Source organism: Crinia signifera, chromosome 1, assembly GCF_055691185.1.
Source record: "Crinia signifera chromosome 1, ASM5569118v1, whole genome shotgun sequence".
Taxonomy (NCBI): domain Eukaryota; kingdom Metazoa; phylum Chordata; class Amphibia; order Anura; family Myobatrachidae; genus Crinia; species Crinia signifera.
Window position 1 is genome coordinate 331,194,954 of NC_139217.1, and position 20,858 is coordinate 331,215,811.

Consider the following 20,858-nt stretch of genomic DNA (forward strand, 5'->3'; position numbering starts at 1 on the left):
AGGGGTATAAACCGGTATTTAAAACGGTAATCTGCGGCAATGTTAAGGCTCTGACCCGTTTTAAATACCGGTTTTTAAAACGTGTCGGCGATGTGAAAGTGGTATTATAAACTACCTGGGAAATGTAAACAATGCTGATATTTCCATAATATCATTTTTTTTTAACCTTTGCAAATACAGCTAAAAGCCAGCTTTGAAAGTCATATAGAAAAGACCAATCAGGTCTTTTGTGTATCACGTCGGCCCGTGTGTAAGGCCCTTTACAGAGAGATAAAGTGGAGATAAAGTACCAGTAATCCAGCTCTTTTTCAACACAGCCTTTAACATGATAGTTGGGAGCTGATTGGCTAGTACTTTATCTCCATGTACTAATTGGCTAGTACATTGCTTAGTACATAACACCCCTAATGGATTTAGGGATCTTTCTGCTATCATTTTATTTATTTTACATTATACATAATCAATCTTGCTTTGCAGACAACTGGATCAGTAAATAAAAATGTCCGTCTTCAATACAACCATCTTTGTGGAATTCAGAATGATGGGTTTTCCTGAACTAGCCAAGATGAGAATATTGTTATTTGTGTTATTGTTCATCATATATATAATTACTTTATTTGGCAACCTTCTGATACTAATGATAACAAAGCTGGACTCTCGGTTTCAGAACCCAATGTACTTCTTCTTAGGTTACTTGTCCGTTGTCGATACCTGTTACATCTCAGTTACTGTGCCACAAATGTTAGTCATTTTGGTATCATATCGCAATAGTATTTCGTTTGAGGCCTGTGTTTTACAGTTATATTTTGTGGTCTTCCTGGAGGGAGCTGAATGTATTCTTCTAGCTATAATGGCTTATGATCGATATGCTGCAATCTGTCGCCCCTTACATTATAATATAATCATGAGCTGGGGAGTGTGTTACAAAATGCTTAGTGGGGCATTATTGTGGAGCGCATTACACTCATCTCTCCACACTGCTCTGATCAGTCGCTTGCCCTTCTGTGATAATGTCATTAATCACTTGTTTTGTGACATTCCGCCACTACTCAAACTGTCATGTACAGACACTTATCTTAATGAGATCATACTCTATGCTGTGAGTGGAGTATTTGTTGGACTTGGACCACTTTTGTTTATATGCATCTCTTATGTATACATTGTTCTTTCTATCTTTAAAATAACATCTGAAGCAGGAAGAAGGAAGATGTTTTCTACCTGTGCAGCTCATTTAATTGTAGTCAACATATTCTATGGAACCGGAAGCTTTACCTATGTGCGGCCCAAATCCAGTTACTCATTGGAACGGGACAAATTGGTGTCTGTTATCTACAATGTGGCCACACCTTTGTTGAACCCTATTGTCTACAGTTTCAGGAATAGTGAAATGAGAAGATCCCTGATGAATGGGTGTAAGAGGTACACATTTATATGCTGTTTGGGAACCTCAGACACACCGAGAACCTCTGGCACTTAGGAACTTATTCAATTGTTTCAAGTTTTGTTTGCATTTTTGTCTCCACATACAAATATACTGGGATAACAACCATTGCTTATTTTAACGTCAAATGCTCCTGATGGAATATGAAAGAAGATCATGAAAACATGATTATCATGAAAACGTTAAAAAATATATGTCCTTCCATTTTGTGTTTAATTCTCAACTTCAAGAAAATATAGCATGTTAAATTAACAGTTTTTATGTTCCATAACTGTGCTGTCTTTATTTTCCTGATCACCCTAGACACACCACCAAAAGTACTTGATGACACCCTAGATTATTACTGTTTGTTGTAGATTATAATGATTTATCCAAGACAAAATGTAACACTGGGACATGATGTCCAAGTGGTAAAGCAGAAGGCGGTTCAGTCCTTGCTTAATGCCTGTGACTCATTTTAAATGTTAATGGTAGGTTGGGGGCTAATTCATTATTTCTTATTTATTTCAACATTTCTTCATTATTTCAATATAGAAAGTTGTTTATGAATAAAGATAATAAAATATGAAAAAAATTCTATTCACTTTTGGAATATTTGAACATTTTCTAGTGGTTACAATGAATGATTCCCTAAATCCCTTGAAAACAATTATGTATATCACACTATATATACTTATAATTCTGCATTATTATTTTTTTAATACAGCAATTGTGAATTTAGGTAATTTAATAACAATAAAAAATATTTCATATAACAAAGTGAACAATTAACATATGTCATACTAAACTGTAAGTTCTCATAATCGGGAGGCACGACTATTTGTCTCATATCTGCATCACCTCCGCTAGGGGTAGATTTCTAAGAATCACGCGTGGTTGAGATTGAACATGCTGGGCAACACTGTCTAACCTGCGACAATTTCTAGATTAAACCCACATTTTTATTAAGAACTTTATTTCACTGAATCATGTTTTTGATGGTCTCTGCACTCATGTTTGGTTGTGTGCTAGTTGAGTTCACTCGCTTTTTGCCCAAATTCTTTGTGCTAATGTGTAAAGAAATGGTTTTTGTAAAGTAGCCAAAAAATTAATTGGGTTCCTCCCAATTATAACCAGCATCAGCCCTAAGAACCCCGTACTTCCCATAACCAGCATCATGGGCTGATCCAGCAGGATGGGGGAAATGCCATAGCCGAGGAACACACTTCACTGGGCCCGCCCAACCAAAACATTAACATGCACCTAGTCATCCCAAGCCAAGGGATGACCATGGGCCCCCACCCTCCTTCCCCATTGTAGAAAGCAGGCAGTTAGCGCAGTCACTCTTGCAGCAGCAGCCTTTCTCCCCAGCCTATTACACACTCTGCACTGTACTGCACTGGGGAGCAGAGCTTAAAGTGGTCATGGAGAGGTGGTGGAACTCCTTTCCCCTGCCATCGACACCCCCCCCCCCCAAATTAGGCAAACTTGGGCCAGTGCCAGGGTTTTAGGCACCCCCTGCAAACTATAAGTTTATGCCCTATCTCCCATTCTTTATGAAGGGACAGTGGTCATACAATTGTACCCCAATTAAAAGTGTGTCACACAGTGGCACAATCTCATTCACAATACACCACATGTAGTGCCCCTTACTAATTTTTTCATATTACGCTGCACAGTAGTTCTCTGTATAAAAGGTATGTAACACGGTAGCATTGCTTATACACAATGTCCATAGTAGTACAGCCCCTTACACAAAGTACCCACAGCAATAGTACCTTGTGACAGCTTGAAATCACATACACTGTGCCAGAAAGAGAGCTGCTGGAACAGTCTTTTCTGTTGGAATTACTGTGCAGGGCTGTGCTGGAGGTGGAACTAGTTCCCCCTACCATTAGAGGTGGTGGAACTAGTTCCCCCTACCATTAGAGGTGGTGGAACTCAGTTCCCCCCAGTTCCCCCTCACTTTAACCCCTGCTGGGGAGAGAGGCAGCTACAGAAGATGTGCCAGGGGATGAGCTCCAAACATTTTCTAATTTTTAAGCATTTTTTTTTATGTGCCATTTTTTATAAGCAATATATCACAAAGTTCTCCTGAGTACTTTCACAGCATGTCAGTACAGATGCTGCTGCTATTCCTGCATATGAGAAGATATATTATAGATTTTATTTTCCTATGTATATTTTAAAGTTGAAGTTGTCTTTTTTCCACTACAATGAAATGAGGTGAGACATCTATGCGGAGGTGTAGTTGAGATCTAAAAATTTATTTTCCAACCTTTTTACAGACTAATACAACACTGTAAAATCACTTTTTTTTTCTGGGTTATGGTATTTTAGATCTACAATGTCTAGGTCTACAGACATAAGGTCGACAATCAAAAGGTCGACAGGGCCAAAAGATTGACAGGATCAAAAGGTCAACAGAGAAAAGGTCGACAGGGTCAAATGGTCGATGTGAAAAAGGTTGAGTTTTTCATGTTTTTTAGGTGTCTCTATCGACATAGGTTGGTATGGACACCGACTAAGTGTACTGCGTCACCTCCCATGGCTCGCCATGCTTCGGGCATGATGCCTCGCTGCGCTTGGCGCACTATTCTATTCTACCTCCAAGCTGTAGTGGATGGTAGGGCATGAAATACCGCCTGTCGGCACATGTCGGCTCAAAATGTAAAACATCAAGAACAAAACTCATGTCAACTTTTTTCACGTCGACCTTTTGACCATAAAGACCTTTTGACTGTCAATCTTATGTCCCTGTGGACCTTTTGACTGTTGACCAATAGTGGTCAACCTTATGACTGTCGACCTAGAGTCAATCTCTCATGAGTCCGGATACCTTTTTTTCTGTACTTCCCCAAAGAATAAAGAATTGTTGAATTGAATTACACAAATTTCATAGTTATGAATATTACATTATGAAAAAGCAGTTGATATTTGCAAACACTTATAAGTCCAAACCATTTGCTCACTGATTTCTGTAATGAACACGAGCCTTCATTTTAGCACACCACCATACCTCCTATGATATTTGTTACCAAGGAGTTTAATCACCCCTTCACCACCCCACCCCTCAATCACATCTGCTAAGCTTAGCCTACAAGGTCTGATTGTTCTGCAGTTCAGTAAGGCATAGGGCAGGGACAGCGATGTAAAAATGGGCCAGCAGACCCCATGGCGGCTTGGGGGAGCAAACGCCGGCAGAGTCTGCAGGGAGCGCTGGGTCTGGGATGCTGCAGGCAGAGCAGCTCTCCACAGACCTTTTAGGACGGGACAGCCACGGCCCGACAGCTGTCCTTTCCAGTGGATAGTTTCGGCTGCAACCCGGCGGCCGTGCCCATTCCAAAAGGTCACATTAGCTGTCCATTGTGACTTATATGTACAGCACGGCTTATGGTCATTTAGAGTTTTGCCGCCCGATGCCAGCCCGAGTGTGCCCAATACATCCGGTTGCTACCCAGCAGCCGGGCTGTGGCTAGACTGTGTGAAAGGACCCTACACCCCATATTATACATTTCTTGCCCTCCGGCATTTTGTCATCTGGCCTGTACAGGGTAATGTGAAATAGCCCTTTCAGGTATGTAAAGCACAAAATAAATCAGGGTTGCCTACCTGACCCTCTCATTCAGGGAGAACATGCTCTGTTCCTGGACTTAAAATAGTGCAGGGTATGAGAGGGACCCAGACAAGACCCTGGAAACTCTGCATTCCGGAGCTTGTAGTGTCCGGTCCAGGGGGATGTCCTATCGGGGGAGGGGGATGCCTGTGTCAGCTGTCACCAGGGAGAGGGGTGTGGTATAGCACACCGACAGTCGGGATTCTGACAGTCATTAGCCCGATGTCAGAATCCTGACTGCCGGGACTCAGACAGCGGGGCGAGCGCAACAGAGCCCCTCGGGGGCTTGCTGCTCTCACCATGCTATTCATTTCTCCCTCTATGGGGGTCGTGGACCCCCATGAGGGAGAATAGCCGCTGGCCGTCGGGATCCCGAGTGTCGGGGTTTTAAGTAACAGTCGAGATTCTGACTGTGTAATGACTGTCGGCATCCCGACTGTCTATCAGTCATCCGGCACCCAAGGAGAGGAGGAGGGGGAGACTAAAACATCCCTGTATGGTCCTGGAATGAAGCAAAAACCGGAACAGCTCGGACCACAAAGGGGGGGGGGGCTGCAATCTCCCCTTCCCCATGTCCCTGGTGAAAGCTATCACAAGCATGATCCCCCCGGACAAGACACCACAGGACAGGACACTACAAGCTCCGGAATGGAATGTCTGCTCCGGCGTTCCGGGGTCTTGTCCGGTCGGGTTTTTACTTAGTCCCCTAGGACATCCTCAGATGTGTAAGTAGTGCCACAGAACCTGCAGTTCCATGTTTCTGGTATAGGGCTCAGCATGGTTACTAACCTATGACAATATATCCCTCAGTGTCCTGCCGGACAGTGTACTCATTGCCCAATGCATACTTGCCTACTTTTGAAAACGAGTTTTAGGGAGATTGTAGTTGGTAGTAGAATTTTGCAAAGCACTCCCATTGAGGGGGTGTGTCATGCTCCACCCACAGGGCATGTCTAGTTCTATCTATGGAGAGATTGTGAAAAGAGACTGTGAACGTGGCACCTAGCATCGTGGGTGTGTACTGCTACTGAGAGGAATCTTTTAAAATGACTTATATCCAAATGTAGATGAGCCCCAAAGCCGTTGGTAAGAGATACTGTACTTGGGAAATGGTGCTGATGATTCAATGTACTGTAAATGGATCTCTCTTTATCGTTCCTTGTTCCCCAAAAATGTACCAGTGTAATGTGGGCTAGGTGAAATGAGGGAGATTGGTAGACTAATGAGGGAGAAAGGGAGAATGCTGCTATTTCAGAGAGTCTCCTGCAGAATGCAGGAGGGTAGGCAACTATGCTCTATTGCCCAGTGTGTAGGGATCACGAAAAGCGCCTAATTAGTCCACACATAACTCACAGCGACGCAGCACAAACTTTAGCCGCAACCCTCGGCTGAGCAGTGAGCAGTGCACAGCGCAGCCGCGGCGCAGATCTTATCTTCTAGTTCTCTTCTTCTTCACAGCCGTAACCCCGCCCACACTGCCTGCTGCTGGCACGTTTTCTCCCGCCTCCATGTAGCGTCACCGTTCTCTTAGCCACCCCCAGTATACAAAGCTGTCCTGGTTACCACAGCAACGGGGGACCTTTCTGGAAACCCGGAGAAGTCTCGATGACAGAAAATTCTAGCTGAGAGGGGGCGTGGCCGTCCCGACTCAATATATAGAACGAGCGAAGCGTTATCTTTATAATGAGAGTGAGGGAGACAGCGGCATCTGGCGGCTTGCAGGGTGAAGAAGGGGCCACCTTGTCTACTCGTGATACATTCGGTACTGTCCGAGCCGAGGATACATGACACTGTAGCCCACAGTTATCTGAGGGAATATTCGGTGTGTCTGTAGGGGCTTCATCAAGTACTGCTAATTAGCGAGGCGTTGTGTCCACAGAGAACCGGTGCCGGCCCCCGGAATAGTGCCAGGTGAGTGCGCTGCCTATGACAATTTGGGTGGGGAAGAAAGTATCGGCACCTGTGGTACATGTCAGATGGGGTCACTGGGTCCCAGTGGTGGGAGTGCAGAGGGCCGGTGACTGGTATAGACAGGGCAGAGACTGAAGAGTTGCCTGGTTGAGGATAGGTAAGGATGGGTCGTTATTGTGTCATTTGAAAGTCATCTAGTAGGACCACCTCAATTCTGCAGCCCCCACCACCACCACCACATAACCAGCAGCACATTATGGGGACGATTTATTATCAGTAGATAATTAAGAAATTTGGTAGGTCCAGACCCCAGTCACTTTTTTTAAACTACAGTAAACATTTATTACACCAGTCCCCATAGAGAGAAAATAGTTTTATAAGTACACTTCTGGGGCTTATCATTTTTCCACATATTGGCAGAATTTGCTGTCAGTATGTATAGGGATTCCGGCAGGGCTCACCAGAGGGGAAGTGCTCACTCCCCTACTCCAATGATGGAGAGATTACAGCAGATAGCTGATGTGATCCCTCATTCTTACATTGCAGGGATACATACATTTTGCAGCTAGCCACTGAAAACGTGTTTTCAAGGAGATGGCTACAAATATTGTTTGAGTGGGCCCCAATTATTTTAGTAGCAGATATCACATCTGTTCCTGGCCCTTTAGTGAACGCTGCTGGACCCAATGTTGTGGCTATGTAAATCTGCATTGTGTTTGAGGGATAAAGCCTGTATCTTGTTTTAAGTGTAGTCTACTTGTGAATCAGTTAAACATATGGGCGTTATGCATGGGCACAGCCAAGTCCTCGGTCCTATAATGAGTGTAATATAAATAGACAAATACACCCTCTCTTTATCCATTTGTATATTTCCATGGATTCTATGGTTAATTTTAGATTCTTATTCCATAGTGGAGCAGGTGCCTAAGCCTATTCGTAAGCCTCAGTCTTCTCTTCTCTCCCATGTCTAAATATCATGTCATTTTTTTCAGTGTCAGCTGAAGCAATGAAGCAGTTGGTTAAAGAACTGTCTTATGAACACGAGTGAGTGTTGAGGCATCGCATATTATTGATCTTTATTTTGATTAATTTTCCTCAGCTAAAAATGGTCAAGGAAACTGCCTTCTACGATACCCTTGGAGTGAAACCAAATTCCACTCCTGATGAGATCAAAAAGGCATACAGGAAGTTAGCACTAAAATTTCACCCTGACAAGAATCCCAATGAGGGAGAAAAGGTATGTTGTTTAAATGGGTTTTCATAACGACAGATATACAGTATATTATCTATATTTTGATTAGTTTTTCTATACAAGTGAATTATTGTATGCTAAATTATAATACTGGTGAATGAAATTAAGGCCTTGTGCAAAACTTTAAATCCTGATTTGTTAATGGTTTTTGGTTGGCCTGGCCAATAGATTAGCAAATACATCATGGTAAGCTATTTAAGGTGCCTACACATGGAACGATTTGAAGCACAATGTGGGCGTTCCCGATCAATCGGAACAACCAATTGTTCAAATAGTTCCGTGCATCGTTAAAGATACGAATACCTGCCGATCGTTGACATTGGTCTATGATTTTCCCTGCATGCAGGAGGATCATAGACCAATCATTTGTGAATTGTATCAAATTTTTCTGTGTGTATGCACGATCAACGATTTGATACACTCATGAATGATGTCAGATAGTTTCCGACATTGTTACGCGTGTATGCACCTTTAGATAACCTTAGGCTGAATACTTTTTTTCTAATGGAGCCCATACACGCTCCGTTGTGTACGGCTCCGTTCTGTACTGTGCGATGCACGCTTCCACGCATCACATAGTACGGTACAAAAAGTATGTGCTGCACATACTTTTTGTACTAGGTACACATCGGATCGCAGTGCATGCACACTGCATGCACTAGGGATGTGATCCGACACGATGTGTGCTGCTTAAGTCCCAAACGGATCCGTTAAACGGACCGTGTATGGGTTAACTAAGGCATTTTAGATAGCTTCCCATGAGAATGTTTTGAATGGATATATCTGCCTTTTTTTTTTTTTTTAAGTGATGATATAAATGTCACATATTAAATATATTGTCTGTTCTTTGAAATTATACAGTTGGATTATATGAAGCCACTGTTGTCCATTATTTCTGTAGTGGACAAACTTCCATTAGCTAAAATGATGCTGTAACTGTGGCCCTTCTATATTGGAATTATCTGTTAAAAAGAAACCATGTAGTAATTTTAGTTTGTTAAGGCCCACACACACTGGGTGATTTGGAGCTGAAAGCAGTTTTGCCGTTTGAGCTGCTTTCAGCGCAGAAGCCGCCCAGTGTGTACGGGGCGGTGATGCCCGCTCCCACATCATCGCTGGCCACTGCCGTTTAAGCAGATAAGCAACAGGGTGGACGGCTTTCCATAGCATCGTCCACCCCCAGGAAAATCGATTGGCTGGGTGAAAATCACTCAGTGTGTATGCACTAGGCAGTTTTCAGCCCAACGATTTTCCCCATTATCGGGCTCCATACACGCTGAGCAAAAATGCCCACTGTGTATGCACATTTAGTCTTAGATAAATTAAACTGTTTTATGGGATTCTAGATACAGCTACAAGTTGTTCAGATGTCATCTAGTGTGCATGCAACAATATCTTTGTAGTAAAGTGCATTTATAACTAATAATCAATCCCATATTTGTTCCAGTTTAAACTCATCTCTCAAGCATATGAAGTGCTGTCTGATCCTAAAAAGAGAGACCTCTATGACCAGGGTGGGGAACAGGCAATTAAGGAAGGGGGACTAAGTGGAGGAAACTTTTCCTCTCCCATGGACATATTTGACATGTTCTTTGGTGGCGGTGGTCGCATGAACAGAGAGAAGAGAGGTACTGTAACATCACACTGCAGTACTGTGCTAGTACATTATTCTGGCATTACAAACAATTTGACATATCGCTTTTAATAACTTACATAACTACAAGATTATTTGTTTGACTCAAAATATATATATATATATTTTTTTTAGGGAAGAATGTGGTCCACCAGTTGTCTGTGTCATTAGAAGAGATGTACAATGGGGCAAGCCGGAAGCTGGCATTACAGAAGAATGTTATCTGTAGCAAGTGTGAAGGTAAGGCATGTTACCTAGCTGCACTTTACATCTCTTGCATAAGTGAAATGAGCTGGAACCGGTATCTATTTGCATTTATCTCTGAGCAGACCTTCTGTGCCACACTGGTGCAGGGCGCTCAGTTTTGCTTGCATTTCTTGGAGCCTTATTGCTGTTCTGTAACAGTCTCCTGTAGCACTCAATGCATTCAACTTTGAGATGTTGGGTTAAGGGGCATACACACGGTGCGATTTTTGCATGTTTTCTATGCAATCTGTATAAATCTCTTAGAAATTAAGCACATATTGCTCTTTGTGTACACCCCATAGCAATGGCGACGCACAGCACTATCGCTGGCTCAGATCTTGTATGTATGCATACAAAACAATGAGTTAGCACAGATCGCTTGGCACATATCGCATTTTGTATATAGGACAAACTAGACACCGAGAAGTTCAAGGAATATTGCATACCCTAGATTGCTTAGCACAAAATGTTAGCACACATTTAAACATGTGTATGCCTTTTAGATTTCCCTTGGGAAGATCCCATGGTGATTCAGGACCAAGCTAGCATGTGTGTGTATGGGAGAGGATAAAGTTGGGGCATTGCTGTGATTTACTGATGTGTTTTATTATTTCAGGTCATGGGGGTAAGAAAGGAACAGTGGAGAAATGCACAACCTGCAAGGGTCGTGGTATGCAGGTTCATATACAGCAGATTGGGCCAGGAATGGTTCAGCAGATTCAGACTATGTGCTCAGATTGCCATGGAGAGGGAGAGCGCATAAATCCCAAAGATCGCTGTAAGCAGTGTAGTGGAAACAAGGTTATACGTGAGAAGAAAATCCTGGAGATTCACATCAAAAAGGGTAAGTTCAAAGCAAGCCACAAATTTTTAGAAAGTGACTTACTATCTGCATGTACACAGACACCCTTCAGGGGTGGCAAACATGAATATGTGAAAAGTGACCTGTTTGAGCACTCACTAAGCTTTCCGCATTTCGCTCATTAGTTTGGATTTAGTCACTATGCCCAGCTAACCCCAACCATCATAAGCGTGATCAGAAGATATCCACCATTAATGTCGCCCCATGATCTCCGGTCACTTTAGATGGGAGATTGGGCAGCAATAACAAGTGAATTCCCCCCTCTGTGCCCTATGAGGAGAAAAGTGCTATATAAATATTATTGTAAATCTAGAAGCTGCCTGTTACACATGCAAATAAAGCATCTTCTATCCTCTCCAGGCATGAAAGATGGACAGAAAATTGTGTTGCATGGTGAAGGTGACCAGGAACCAGGCTTAGAGGCCGGAGATGTGGTTATTGTGCTGGATCAGAGAGAGCATGAAGTGTTTCAAAGGCAAGAGGACAACTTGGTTATGAAGATGCAGATTCCATTAGTAGAGGCTTTGTGTGGCTTTAAGAGGACCATAAATACTTTGGATGGTAGAATCCTCCTAATAACATCGATCCCAGGTATGTAACTGTATTTGAAACAAATATATTTGCATCAAGGTAGGCAGATAACTTTCCAAAAAATGCTTACCGCTATAAGGGAAACAGTATGACCTAATGTATGAGTATAGGCACGTAATGAAAATGATGCGAGTCCGCTCGCCTGTCCTTATTCTGTACTCTGTTCAGCTACTCTAATACTATACATGCCTATTTATTACTATATATAAGGCAACAGATTACATTTCATATGATTCAGTACTATATTGTTTGCCATGTATCCATTCTAGGTGAGGTGATAAAGTATGGCCATCTGAAATGTGTTCAGAATGAAGGAATGCCCTTACAAAGAGACCCCTTTGAGAAAGGACATCTGGTCATTCAGTTTTTGGTAAGATGCGTTTTCTTCCTTACTGATGTATGTACATAGCTCTGTTCGCCTGCTTACAGCGGGCCTTGCACACTTGGCAGTGTTGCCACAGAGGAATATCCTCAAATTGGTGTGGGGGAGTATACTGCTCACATGGATACCTCAGAAAATGTTAGAAAATTCACTATCCAAAATATCATTTAATGGTTCTGATCACTCAATTACAATTTACCGCTGATCTGAAGGGGTCACAAAGACTTTTAGCAGTACTGTGACATTTTACACATCATTTTAATGTTCTGCTCCACTTTCTTTCAACTGCATCAGCATAAGTTATGAACAGATTTTGGGTATTCTTACAGTAACTTATTCAGATTTATACTTAATGCCCATTCTTGTAAATGTACTAGGATAGTGTTCGGGTTTTGTTTTCCCCATCAATTTGACTGTTACATTCGTTTCAGGTTGATTTTCCTAAAGACCATTGGCTTGCACCAAACAAGATGAAGCTTTTGGAGGATTTGCTTCCACCCAGGGAAGAAATAATGGTCACTGATGATATGGATGTGGTTGAGCTTGTTGAATTTGACCCTAGAGAGCAAAGCAGACATTACAGAGGGGAAGCGTATGTTGAGGATGATGGGCCAAGAGGAGGGGTTCAGTGCCAAACCTCTTGATCTACTGCAGAGCTTTGCTGTATATAGGACTATTGGACTTGGCCATCACACAGGCTTTTTTTTTCTTCTTGTCCTACAAATGTCTGTTTAAAGCTATTAGATTGACGGTGTAACTTTAGACACCTTGGCTTGGACTTGCTTACTATTTTTGCACATGTTTGTTATTTATAATATTATTATTATTTTTTTAATAAATGAGAAGTATGAGTGTTTATTGTTTTTCCTCAAAGGTTATTTGAAAAACTTAAATCTGGTATCTGAAATGGAGAAAATATCTACCAATTTTACTATTTCAATTACAACATAAGCCACTGTTCAAAGAGACTTGCTGTTTTTACAGGTATTTGAATACTAAAGGAAGATTTTATATGTAATGTAAATACTTCTCCAAAACCATATATCTGTTAAGAAACAAACAAAAAACCTACTACATTTTTTACCATACGAAAAAATTGGCAATTTTCCACATTTTTCTTTCGCTTTCATTCAGATTCTATTGGGGGTAAACAGTGGCGAAACTATGCCTCCGCAGCCCCCGCCGTGGCGGGGAGGCGCAGAGTAACTATGGGCGCCGGGGGGCTGCGGTGCTATAGTTACCCGCTGCGCTGCTGCCCGGCCGCATCTGCGGTCACTGTCCCGTCACTCGCTCCCGGCGCCAGCTCCTGCTGATAATGAAAACTGACACTTAGAAAATGGCTGCCCCCGTATTGCAGACAGTTTTGGCAGCCATTTTCTAAGAGTCACTTTTCATTATCAGCCGGCGCCGGGAGACTGGAAGGGACAGTGACCGCAGATGCGGCTCTGTCAGGTATGGGCATGGGGAGGGGCGCCGAGGGGGGGGAGGGGGGCGCCAAAAAAGTTTGGCGGGGGGGCGCAAAATATATAGTTACGCCACTGGGAGTAAATTTACTAAAATGGGAGCTCTATTGAAGATAGGACGTTGCCCATAGAAACCAATCAGATTCTATCTTTCTTTTCTAGAAGGTGCTAAATAAATGAGAAGTGGAATCGGATTGGTTGCTATGGTCAACATCCCATCTTCAATAGAACTCTCATTTTAGTAAATTTACCCCTATGATTCCACCTTTCAGTTCTAATGGGGCCTACACATGGGGAGCGATGTAGATCGCTCAGTGCACAGCGATGTGTGCTGAGCAGTCTACCAGGGCCAGTGTTTTCCAGTGAGAACACTGGCCCTGACCGGCGATGGACCTAGATTTATTAGACATGCTGGATATTAATCGCTGGGCCCCTACACACGGAGCGATGTAGGGGCATTTTCGAGTGATCTAGTCAGATTGCTTAGAAAATGCTCTGAAATCGCATTTACCTTTCCAAGTCTAAAAGTGCCCATACATGGTACAATTTAATGGGTGCAATCCTGAACATACTCTTTGTACTAGATTGCATTGATTTCAAAACGCATGCGATGTAATGCGATCTAGTACAAAACACACAATGCTGATAGCACTGTGTATGGGCACCTTAACATGATCATCTATCATTAGACGGAGTTTTAAGCTAACAGCACCGAATAATGTTTCTCCCTCTGGTTATACACTAGCTGTAAATCTACACAGTGGATCAGCTACCCCATGTTCTACATTTATGTGATCATGTCATACTAGATATAGGAAAACTAGTTTTTCTTTTGTAACGCCATCGTTGCTTGCCATCACAACTTTTTGTGAATACCCCACAACTCTGCTGATAGGAAATCTGCCTCTTCCACACCCCATGGTGACTGTGTGCCTACCATCTCCTGGGTGTATATTTACTAAAGTGTCTAAAAAGACAAGTGGTGGTGTTGCCCACAGCAACCAAACATCTTCTTTCTAGCATGCAAAAGGCAAATTATGGATCAAATCTGATTGGTTGCAATGGGAAACAGCTTCATTTCTCATTTTTAGAAACTTTAGTAAATCTACCCTTGGTCTTGCTTAATTATGACACATATACAGTAAATGAAAGTAGCGCCCGTACTACTGTCCTAGAGACAGTATACCCCCCCTTTTTTTCCAGTCACATACTGTATACAGTAAATGTATCCATTGTTATTATGTCATCTATTGTGTGTACTAGTAGTTTTTAAGGTATTTCATTTGAAGGTGAGTAAAATGAACACACCTTTGAAAAAGCTGTCAGTTGGATGGCGAAACATGTCAGGGAGCACCTGCTGATTTTATTGGGTGTTTTTGGTCTGATCTCAACCCCCTTCCCACCCAACTTTGGAGACACATTCCACCTTTGCATTACTTGGGCTAACAGCTGCAACATCTATTCGGGATACCACCACCTGCATACTGAGGATTACATCTCCGCATTATCGTTGAGGCTTCCCCATATTCCAACAGGGGCTCACTTCCATCCTCCAGCGTGATTACAATCCGGCAAGGTTTATGGACCCACTTACCCTCCAGCTTCATATGGCCTGACCCAAGGAAAATCTAATACGTACAAACGTCTCCCTACCCCAAGGGCTATAAAACGGGATTTCAGACCAAATAAGTATCAGACCCACTCTTTTTATTACGAAAATAGTCATGTACATTTTTATTACATAGAATATACCAGATATGTGCAATCAATTGTTATATACTTGTTTTTTTATTTACACCATACCCAGTGCTATTGCACGCTGTTCATTTAAAAATGAAAAATAAAAAAATGGCATGTTTATATATACCAACCTTGCGGGGCTCACTTCGCTCGCCCACGCTGTGGGCTCGGTGGCTCGCTGCGCTCGCCACGTTATCTAAAATTAACTCTATGCCAACGTGGATAGTAGGGGTATGAACTATCTTCATTGGCATAGAGTTCATTTACCTTATTTTTGATAGTTTAGTGAGCGCAGCAGCCGGAAGTTCACGGCGGCCATATTGCCGCCGTGAAACTAAACAAGTACCGAAATTTAAATTGCAGTGTAAAAATAATGCAGCCAGTATTTACCCTGCACAGAAACAAAATAACTCACACAAATCTAACTCTCTCTATACATGTTACACCTGCTCCACCTGCAGTGTACATGGTTTTGCCCATTTTCCGAACAAATTTGTACTGAGTTCAAATCAGAATAAGGCCCTTTGTCCATATATGTTATGATTTGAAGCCACAAGCATTGCCTATTACATTAACCATAAATAATTTTAATTGGTTCCAGACCACCAGCCCAGGGCACCCCTGCAAGTGTCCCAAGGCACCCCTGGGTGCCACGGCACACAGTTTGGGAACCACTGCTTTAAGGGGTTGGTAGTTTTTTCCGTACACCAGTAGCTGCATTGGTATGTTCTAGATGCATTTGCATTTATTACCAGCTAGTAAAGAGGACTAAACACAATTAGTTCTCAATAAGGTGTAATAGTATAGTTTCCAGGGCTTCTTTTCACCGCCTCCGCCGCAACCTCGCCGACCCCCTCTCCCCCTCCCTTGGGCTTACCTTCCTGAAAGGTCCTCCTGGACCCTGGAAGGTAAACCACTTCTCCCCTAGCTACGCAGCCAGACGTCCTTCTGGCTGTACGGGAGAGGAGGAGGTGCCGTGAGGGAGAAGCAGGTGGCAGGGAGGTGACGGAGAGCCCCCGCACACCAGAGTACAGGTATCACGGGGGTCTCCGTCACCGCAATGCCAGCCGCATATGTTAGTACATATGTGCTGACATCGCGGCGGGCAGGCGACCATGTATTTTAATACATCCCGCCCATAGATTCATCGGGATACGATCAGCATCCCAGCGGTCAGGATGTTGGCGTTCAGTATACCAACGCCGGCACTGGAAATTTGAACAAAGGATAGGGGACCAGATGCACTAATCTTCAAAAGCGATAAAATGGAGAGTGATAAACTGCCAGCCAATCAGCTCCTATCTGCCATGTCACAGACTGTGTTTGAAAACTGTCAGGCAGGAGTTGATTGGTTGTTTACCACTCTCCATTATATCACTTTTGAAGTTTAGTGCATCTGGCCCAGGGTCACACTGCAGGGAGGGAGGGTTAGGCACTAAGAAGGATGTGGCTAGGGTAAGGGAGCGGGGCAGAGGAGTAAGGATTAGGCAGCAGTTGATGGGGATTAGGGTTAGGGTAGTAAGAGGAGAGAGTTAGGTCACTTAAGGAGCCCCTGTCCGGATTCTCCATTCTCTTCTAACTGCCAGGCATTCCCAACCACGATCCTCAGGGCACACCAACAGTGCAGGTTTTAGTGATATCCAGGCTTCAGCACAGATGGTTTAATCAGAATCCCTCAGATACTAATTAAGTCACCTGTGCTCAAGCCTGGATATCTACAAAACCTGCACTGTTGGTGTGCCTTGAGGACCGTGGTTGGGAATGCCTGGTGTATGTGTTCCGATAAATCTAACAGCATAGGTTTTTATGGGAAATGCGGCTGCTGGTGGGAATGGGGGAATTGCAGCTGCCAGCTGGTATCACATATATGCTGTGGTCCCTCCTAATATTTGTGGCTAACCCTGAAAATTGGTGTTTTTGAGGAAAAAGCAGCAAATATTTCTTGATAAATGGGCTGAGTAGAGTCTGAGCACTAGAGCGCTATGTGCATGTAGTGAAGTCATTTTTCCAGCGATCCTGGCAGCGTTGCAGCCTTCATCATGGCACTCAAGAGGGTAAGTATTAAAGGATGTGTGCAGTGTGGCCATTGCACCCATTATATAAATACGCCACTGAATAGGCTTCATAATCAGCAGGAAAGCAAAACTAAAACGGATGTAATACCTGTTTCTTCCACCAGACTATAATATTGTGATTGCAGCAGTACTTGCTAGCTGGCTCGTTGGTCTAGGGGTATGATTCTCGCTTTGGGTGCGAGAGGTCCCGGGTTCAAATCCCGGACGAGCCCTTGTTTTTTATTTTATTATAATATTCTGGTTTAGGTTTGCTGCGTCTACTGAACAGAAAATATTTTTTGTCACATACACTGAACTATTTTATTTCTAGAATTAAAAAAAAATGCACTAATTTTCTCTGTATGTAACGATTTATTACTTAGCCATTTGTTCTTTTACGTAAGTACATGCAATCACTGGGATTTGCTGCATGCACGCTTGTGGTGGGCATGTCGGTCTGTTCTGCATACAGTGTAGATTCTGTGCATGCACTGCACTCTCGCTATGGCCATATCCTGCTGCCCCCAATGGTCAGCTCCCAAGGGTGTGAATTTAGAACGGAATGGAAAGACGGCGCCCTCCCCCGTTCCCGGCCTAAATGTGACTGACCAGTCTCAGGTCTGTAACCAAAAACCAACCCGTGCGTGCCGGTACCCCCCTCACACACATACATGCAAATGTGACAGCCAATAATAACGTTCTACGCCCGTAGTACATACCGCTATGCAATAGCGCCCCCTTCTGCCTCCTATGCACTGCTGCAGGCAAGAGCCGAGTCCTTTATCCGTGCATAACAATAAGGTGGAAACATACATGTATTAGTTGTAAGCAGCTTTATTGTAACTGATCCGTCCAAAGTGCTCATATTTCTTACCATTTCTATAACGGATGGCATTATTAGTTCCAGCTTCTGTGCTATCCTACAGACATCACCCTCCTGACCATACAGGTTTATTTTCCCTTTTATTCTCAATGACGTGACGCTTTCACACTCAAAACTGTAAGGATTCATTGGTTTCCGCATATGTGCGCAAAATATGAATTGTAGCTAATTCGTAAACTATTTAACCCGCCCACGCAGTTGTAACTTGATCACATGTTCGTTGTCTATAAATAGCACAACAGCACAAGACCTCCAGTCTATCCATAGGCTCAACTGCTCAATTTTGAATATCAGTATTTTTTTTTATTATACAATAGGCGCAGATTTCATACATCTGAAATCAACCGTGGGTCTTGTTTAAGCATGTAATTGAAAAAAAACCACCACTTCAATGTAGGGATGGCCATCGACGTATCTTCCATCGATGGTTACCATTGATGGCATTTTAGGATGGAACCATTGATGGCTATAAACCATTCTATCGGCAGCCATCGATGGTTCCCACCATCATTTACTTGTGAATGCGCAGAGGAACGGGGCGGCCGCCGCCGTCGGGAAGGGTGCGCATGCGCACTAGAATAACTCTACCTAGTCGAGCTGGATAATAAGGTTTTCTTCTGCGCATGTGCACCCGGCCAGCTCCTCCATCCACTGTGTCCAGTCCAACTGTCACAACTTTGTGACATCACGGGCGTCTCCTGGCCGACTCCCGAGCCAAGGAAGGAACGAAGGAAGCCGCGCGTGCAGCGCGTGTTTCATTCGTTCATAATGAATATAATTATCATGTTGTGTATGAAATATGAATGTAAATGAGTACTACAGCAGCAGCAAATGTACTACAGCAGCAGACAGCAGCTAGTGGCAGGCCGTGGAAGGGGAAGGAAAAGTGCTGCAGTCAGTGCTGCTTCAGTCCTTACCTAACCTATCTCCTCACAGGCAAATCATCATAATCACCAATTAAATATATAATTTAAGTAGTATACAGTGACCGTCCACATCATTGTTTTCAAAAGTCACAATAAAGGAAAATACAGAGCGTCGTAATGGTGCATTACTGTCATTATTTCCGCTTATTAGGGGTACAGGGCAATTCTCCTAATTATTGGATTATCACAATTTAGGCTATGCCCATGTTATTTTTTATTTATGTTTATGGCAATTTAGTTTTTGTGAATACCAAAAATTATGCTTCTATCATTTAAGTAGGACAGTAAATTAAGAGCATTCCTATAGTTCTTCACTAGAAAGCAATAGTGTCTGGTGGTGTGGAAATGTCAGCCTTGTATTATGTGCTCCATTAATTGCTAAATATGCCTTATAGGACAAGAGGGAGATACTGGGCAGTACTCAGTGCTGACTGCTCGCTGTCACAGCTCGCAGAGTCAGTATTCAACTGATCCCCTGCATATGCCGATTCCCCCTCTCTCTGTTTGGGGAGCGAGGGGGAATCGGCATATGCGGCCGCTAAAACAGCGAGACTCACAGCTAAATGCAGCGGGCTCCCTACATTAGCCGCGACCCTCGCTGTTTGGAAGAATACTCGCCGTCCTTGTATATTCTCCCAGTGCTTGCATTGGTTTCCTCCGGGTACTCCAGTTTCCTCACACAATCCAAAAATATACAGGTAGGTTAATTGGCTTCCAACAAAATTAACCGTAGAATGTCTGTGTGTGTGTGCGTGTACATGTGGTAGGGAATATAGATTGTAAGCTCACTTGGGCAAGGACTGATTGATGTGAATGTTCAAATATTCTCGGTAAAACGCTGCGGAATATGTGTGGTACAGTAATAAATAAATGTGGGATCAGCGGGACCATGCATGCACAGAAGTCCTGCTTCCACACTGAGGCATAACTGAGTACATCACATGGATGGGCTACTATTATAATACATATGGCTGATATAATTGCATATTGCAATGAGATTCTGGGTGCTAATATCATGCCCAGATTTAATATAGTTTAAATATAATATTAAAAATAGAGATTACATTACATATGAATACAACTTTGATAGTCATTCCATAGGATCCATACTGTTTAGTCTTGGAGTGCAGTCTCCTTTGGAGCTGACTAATATAGATAGATAATAGATTGAGCACAGTGCCCTTTTTTAAATGGCTCAACTCCAGCCCCAGGCCTCACTGTCTCTCCCTAGGCCTCAGTGACTCTCTCCCCCCCCCCCCCCCCCCTCCTTCACCACCACCTCCTACAGGAAGTTGGCGCCGTAAATGGCTGCCTGTGATCTGTGCACTCAGCCACATGTAACCTTATGTATAACCTCATGTCCCCTGTGTGATAACTGTAATGTCCCTGCTGTAACTGAGCTGTCTTTGCCCATAATATACTGTCCCTGCTTATATCGTTACCTACCTGGCGGCTGCAGCGACCAGTGGCGCCGCTGATGGCTGCCTAGGCGCTGTGCTGCTTGGCGGGTATTTGTTCCCTGTGTGATACTGTACTGTCCCTGCTTATACCGTTACCTACCCGGCTGCTGCAGCGACCAGTGGTGCAGCGGGAATGTGGTCCCCGCATGTGATGTCTCAATGTATTGTATGTAACGCCTTCACCCCCCCCCCCCCCTATACCTACTGATGCTGCACTGTAAATCCACAAATAATTCCTAGTGTGCACAAGCACACATGTCCAATAATGTTGATTCTTTTCTGTTCTATTCTATTCTATTATTGGTAGTAGCACATTGATTTTAGTTCAACTGCTGCAATACAATCAATTTGTGTGTCACCAGTTATATTGAGGAAATATTTCATAAATCATGATATAAGCACCAAAGTATTTTCTACAT

At 43.2% G+C, this 20,858-nt stretch overlaps 2 protein-coding genes across 3 annotated transcripts; both read left to right on the forward strand.

Moving 5' to 3' along the window:
- The first annotated feature begins 499 nt into the window (after nucleotides 1-499).
- LOC146079740 (olfactory receptor 5J3-like) lies at nucleotides 500-1,477 on the forward strand. Its single transcript, XM_083186398.1, has one exon. It carries the CDS (start codon nucleotides 500-502, stop codon nucleotides 1,475-1,477), a length of 978 nt encoding a protein of 325 aa, XP_083042524.1.
- Nucleotides 1,478-6,573: 5,096 nt separating this feature from the next.
- On the forward strand, nucleotides 6,574-12,769 carry LOC146005734 (dnaJ homolog subfamily A member 4-like). 2 transcript variants are annotated; one of them, XM_083145161.1, is made up of 8 exons: nucleotides 6,574-6,947; nucleotides 8,047-8,184; nucleotides 9,647-9,827; nucleotides 9,968-10,072; nucleotides 10,695-10,922; nucleotides 11,301-11,531; nucleotides 11,801-11,901; nucleotides 12,345-12,769. In XM_083145161.1, the coding sequence occupies exons 2-8, from the start codon at nucleotides 8,053-8,055 to the stop codon at nucleotides 12,555-12,557; spliced, it is 1,191 nt and encodes a 396-aa protein (XP_083001287.1). In that variant the 5' UTR covers nucleotides 6,574-6,947; nucleotides 8,047-8,052; the 3' UTR covers nucleotides 12,558-12,769. The 2 variants fall into 2 exon arrangements, with proteins under 2 accessions (XP_083001287.1, XP_083001290.1); XM_083145164.1 differs by lacking the exons at nucleotides 6,574-6,947; nucleotides 9,647-9,827.
- Nucleotides 12,770-20,858: the final 8,089 nt, after the last annotated feature.

Excerpts from the sequence above, each read along its gene's own strand:
- LOC146005734 (XM_083145161.1), top strand. The coding sequence starts at position 8,053 with ATGGTCAAGGAAACTGCCTTCTACGATACCCTTGGAGTGAAACCAAAT. Across the intron at positions 9,828-9,967 it reads CATGAACAGAGAGAAGAGAG|GGAAGAATGTGGTCCACCAG; the intron begins GTACTGTAACAT and ends TATTTTTTTTAG. Across the intron at positions 10,073-10,694 it reads TATCTGTAGCAAGTGTGAAG|GTCATGGGGGTAAGAAAGGA; the intron begins GTAAGGCATGTT and ends TTATTATTTCAG.
- LOC146079740 (XM_083186398.1), top strand. The coding sequence starts at position 500 with ATGTCCGTCTTCAATACAACCATCTTTGTGGAATTCAGAATGATGGGT.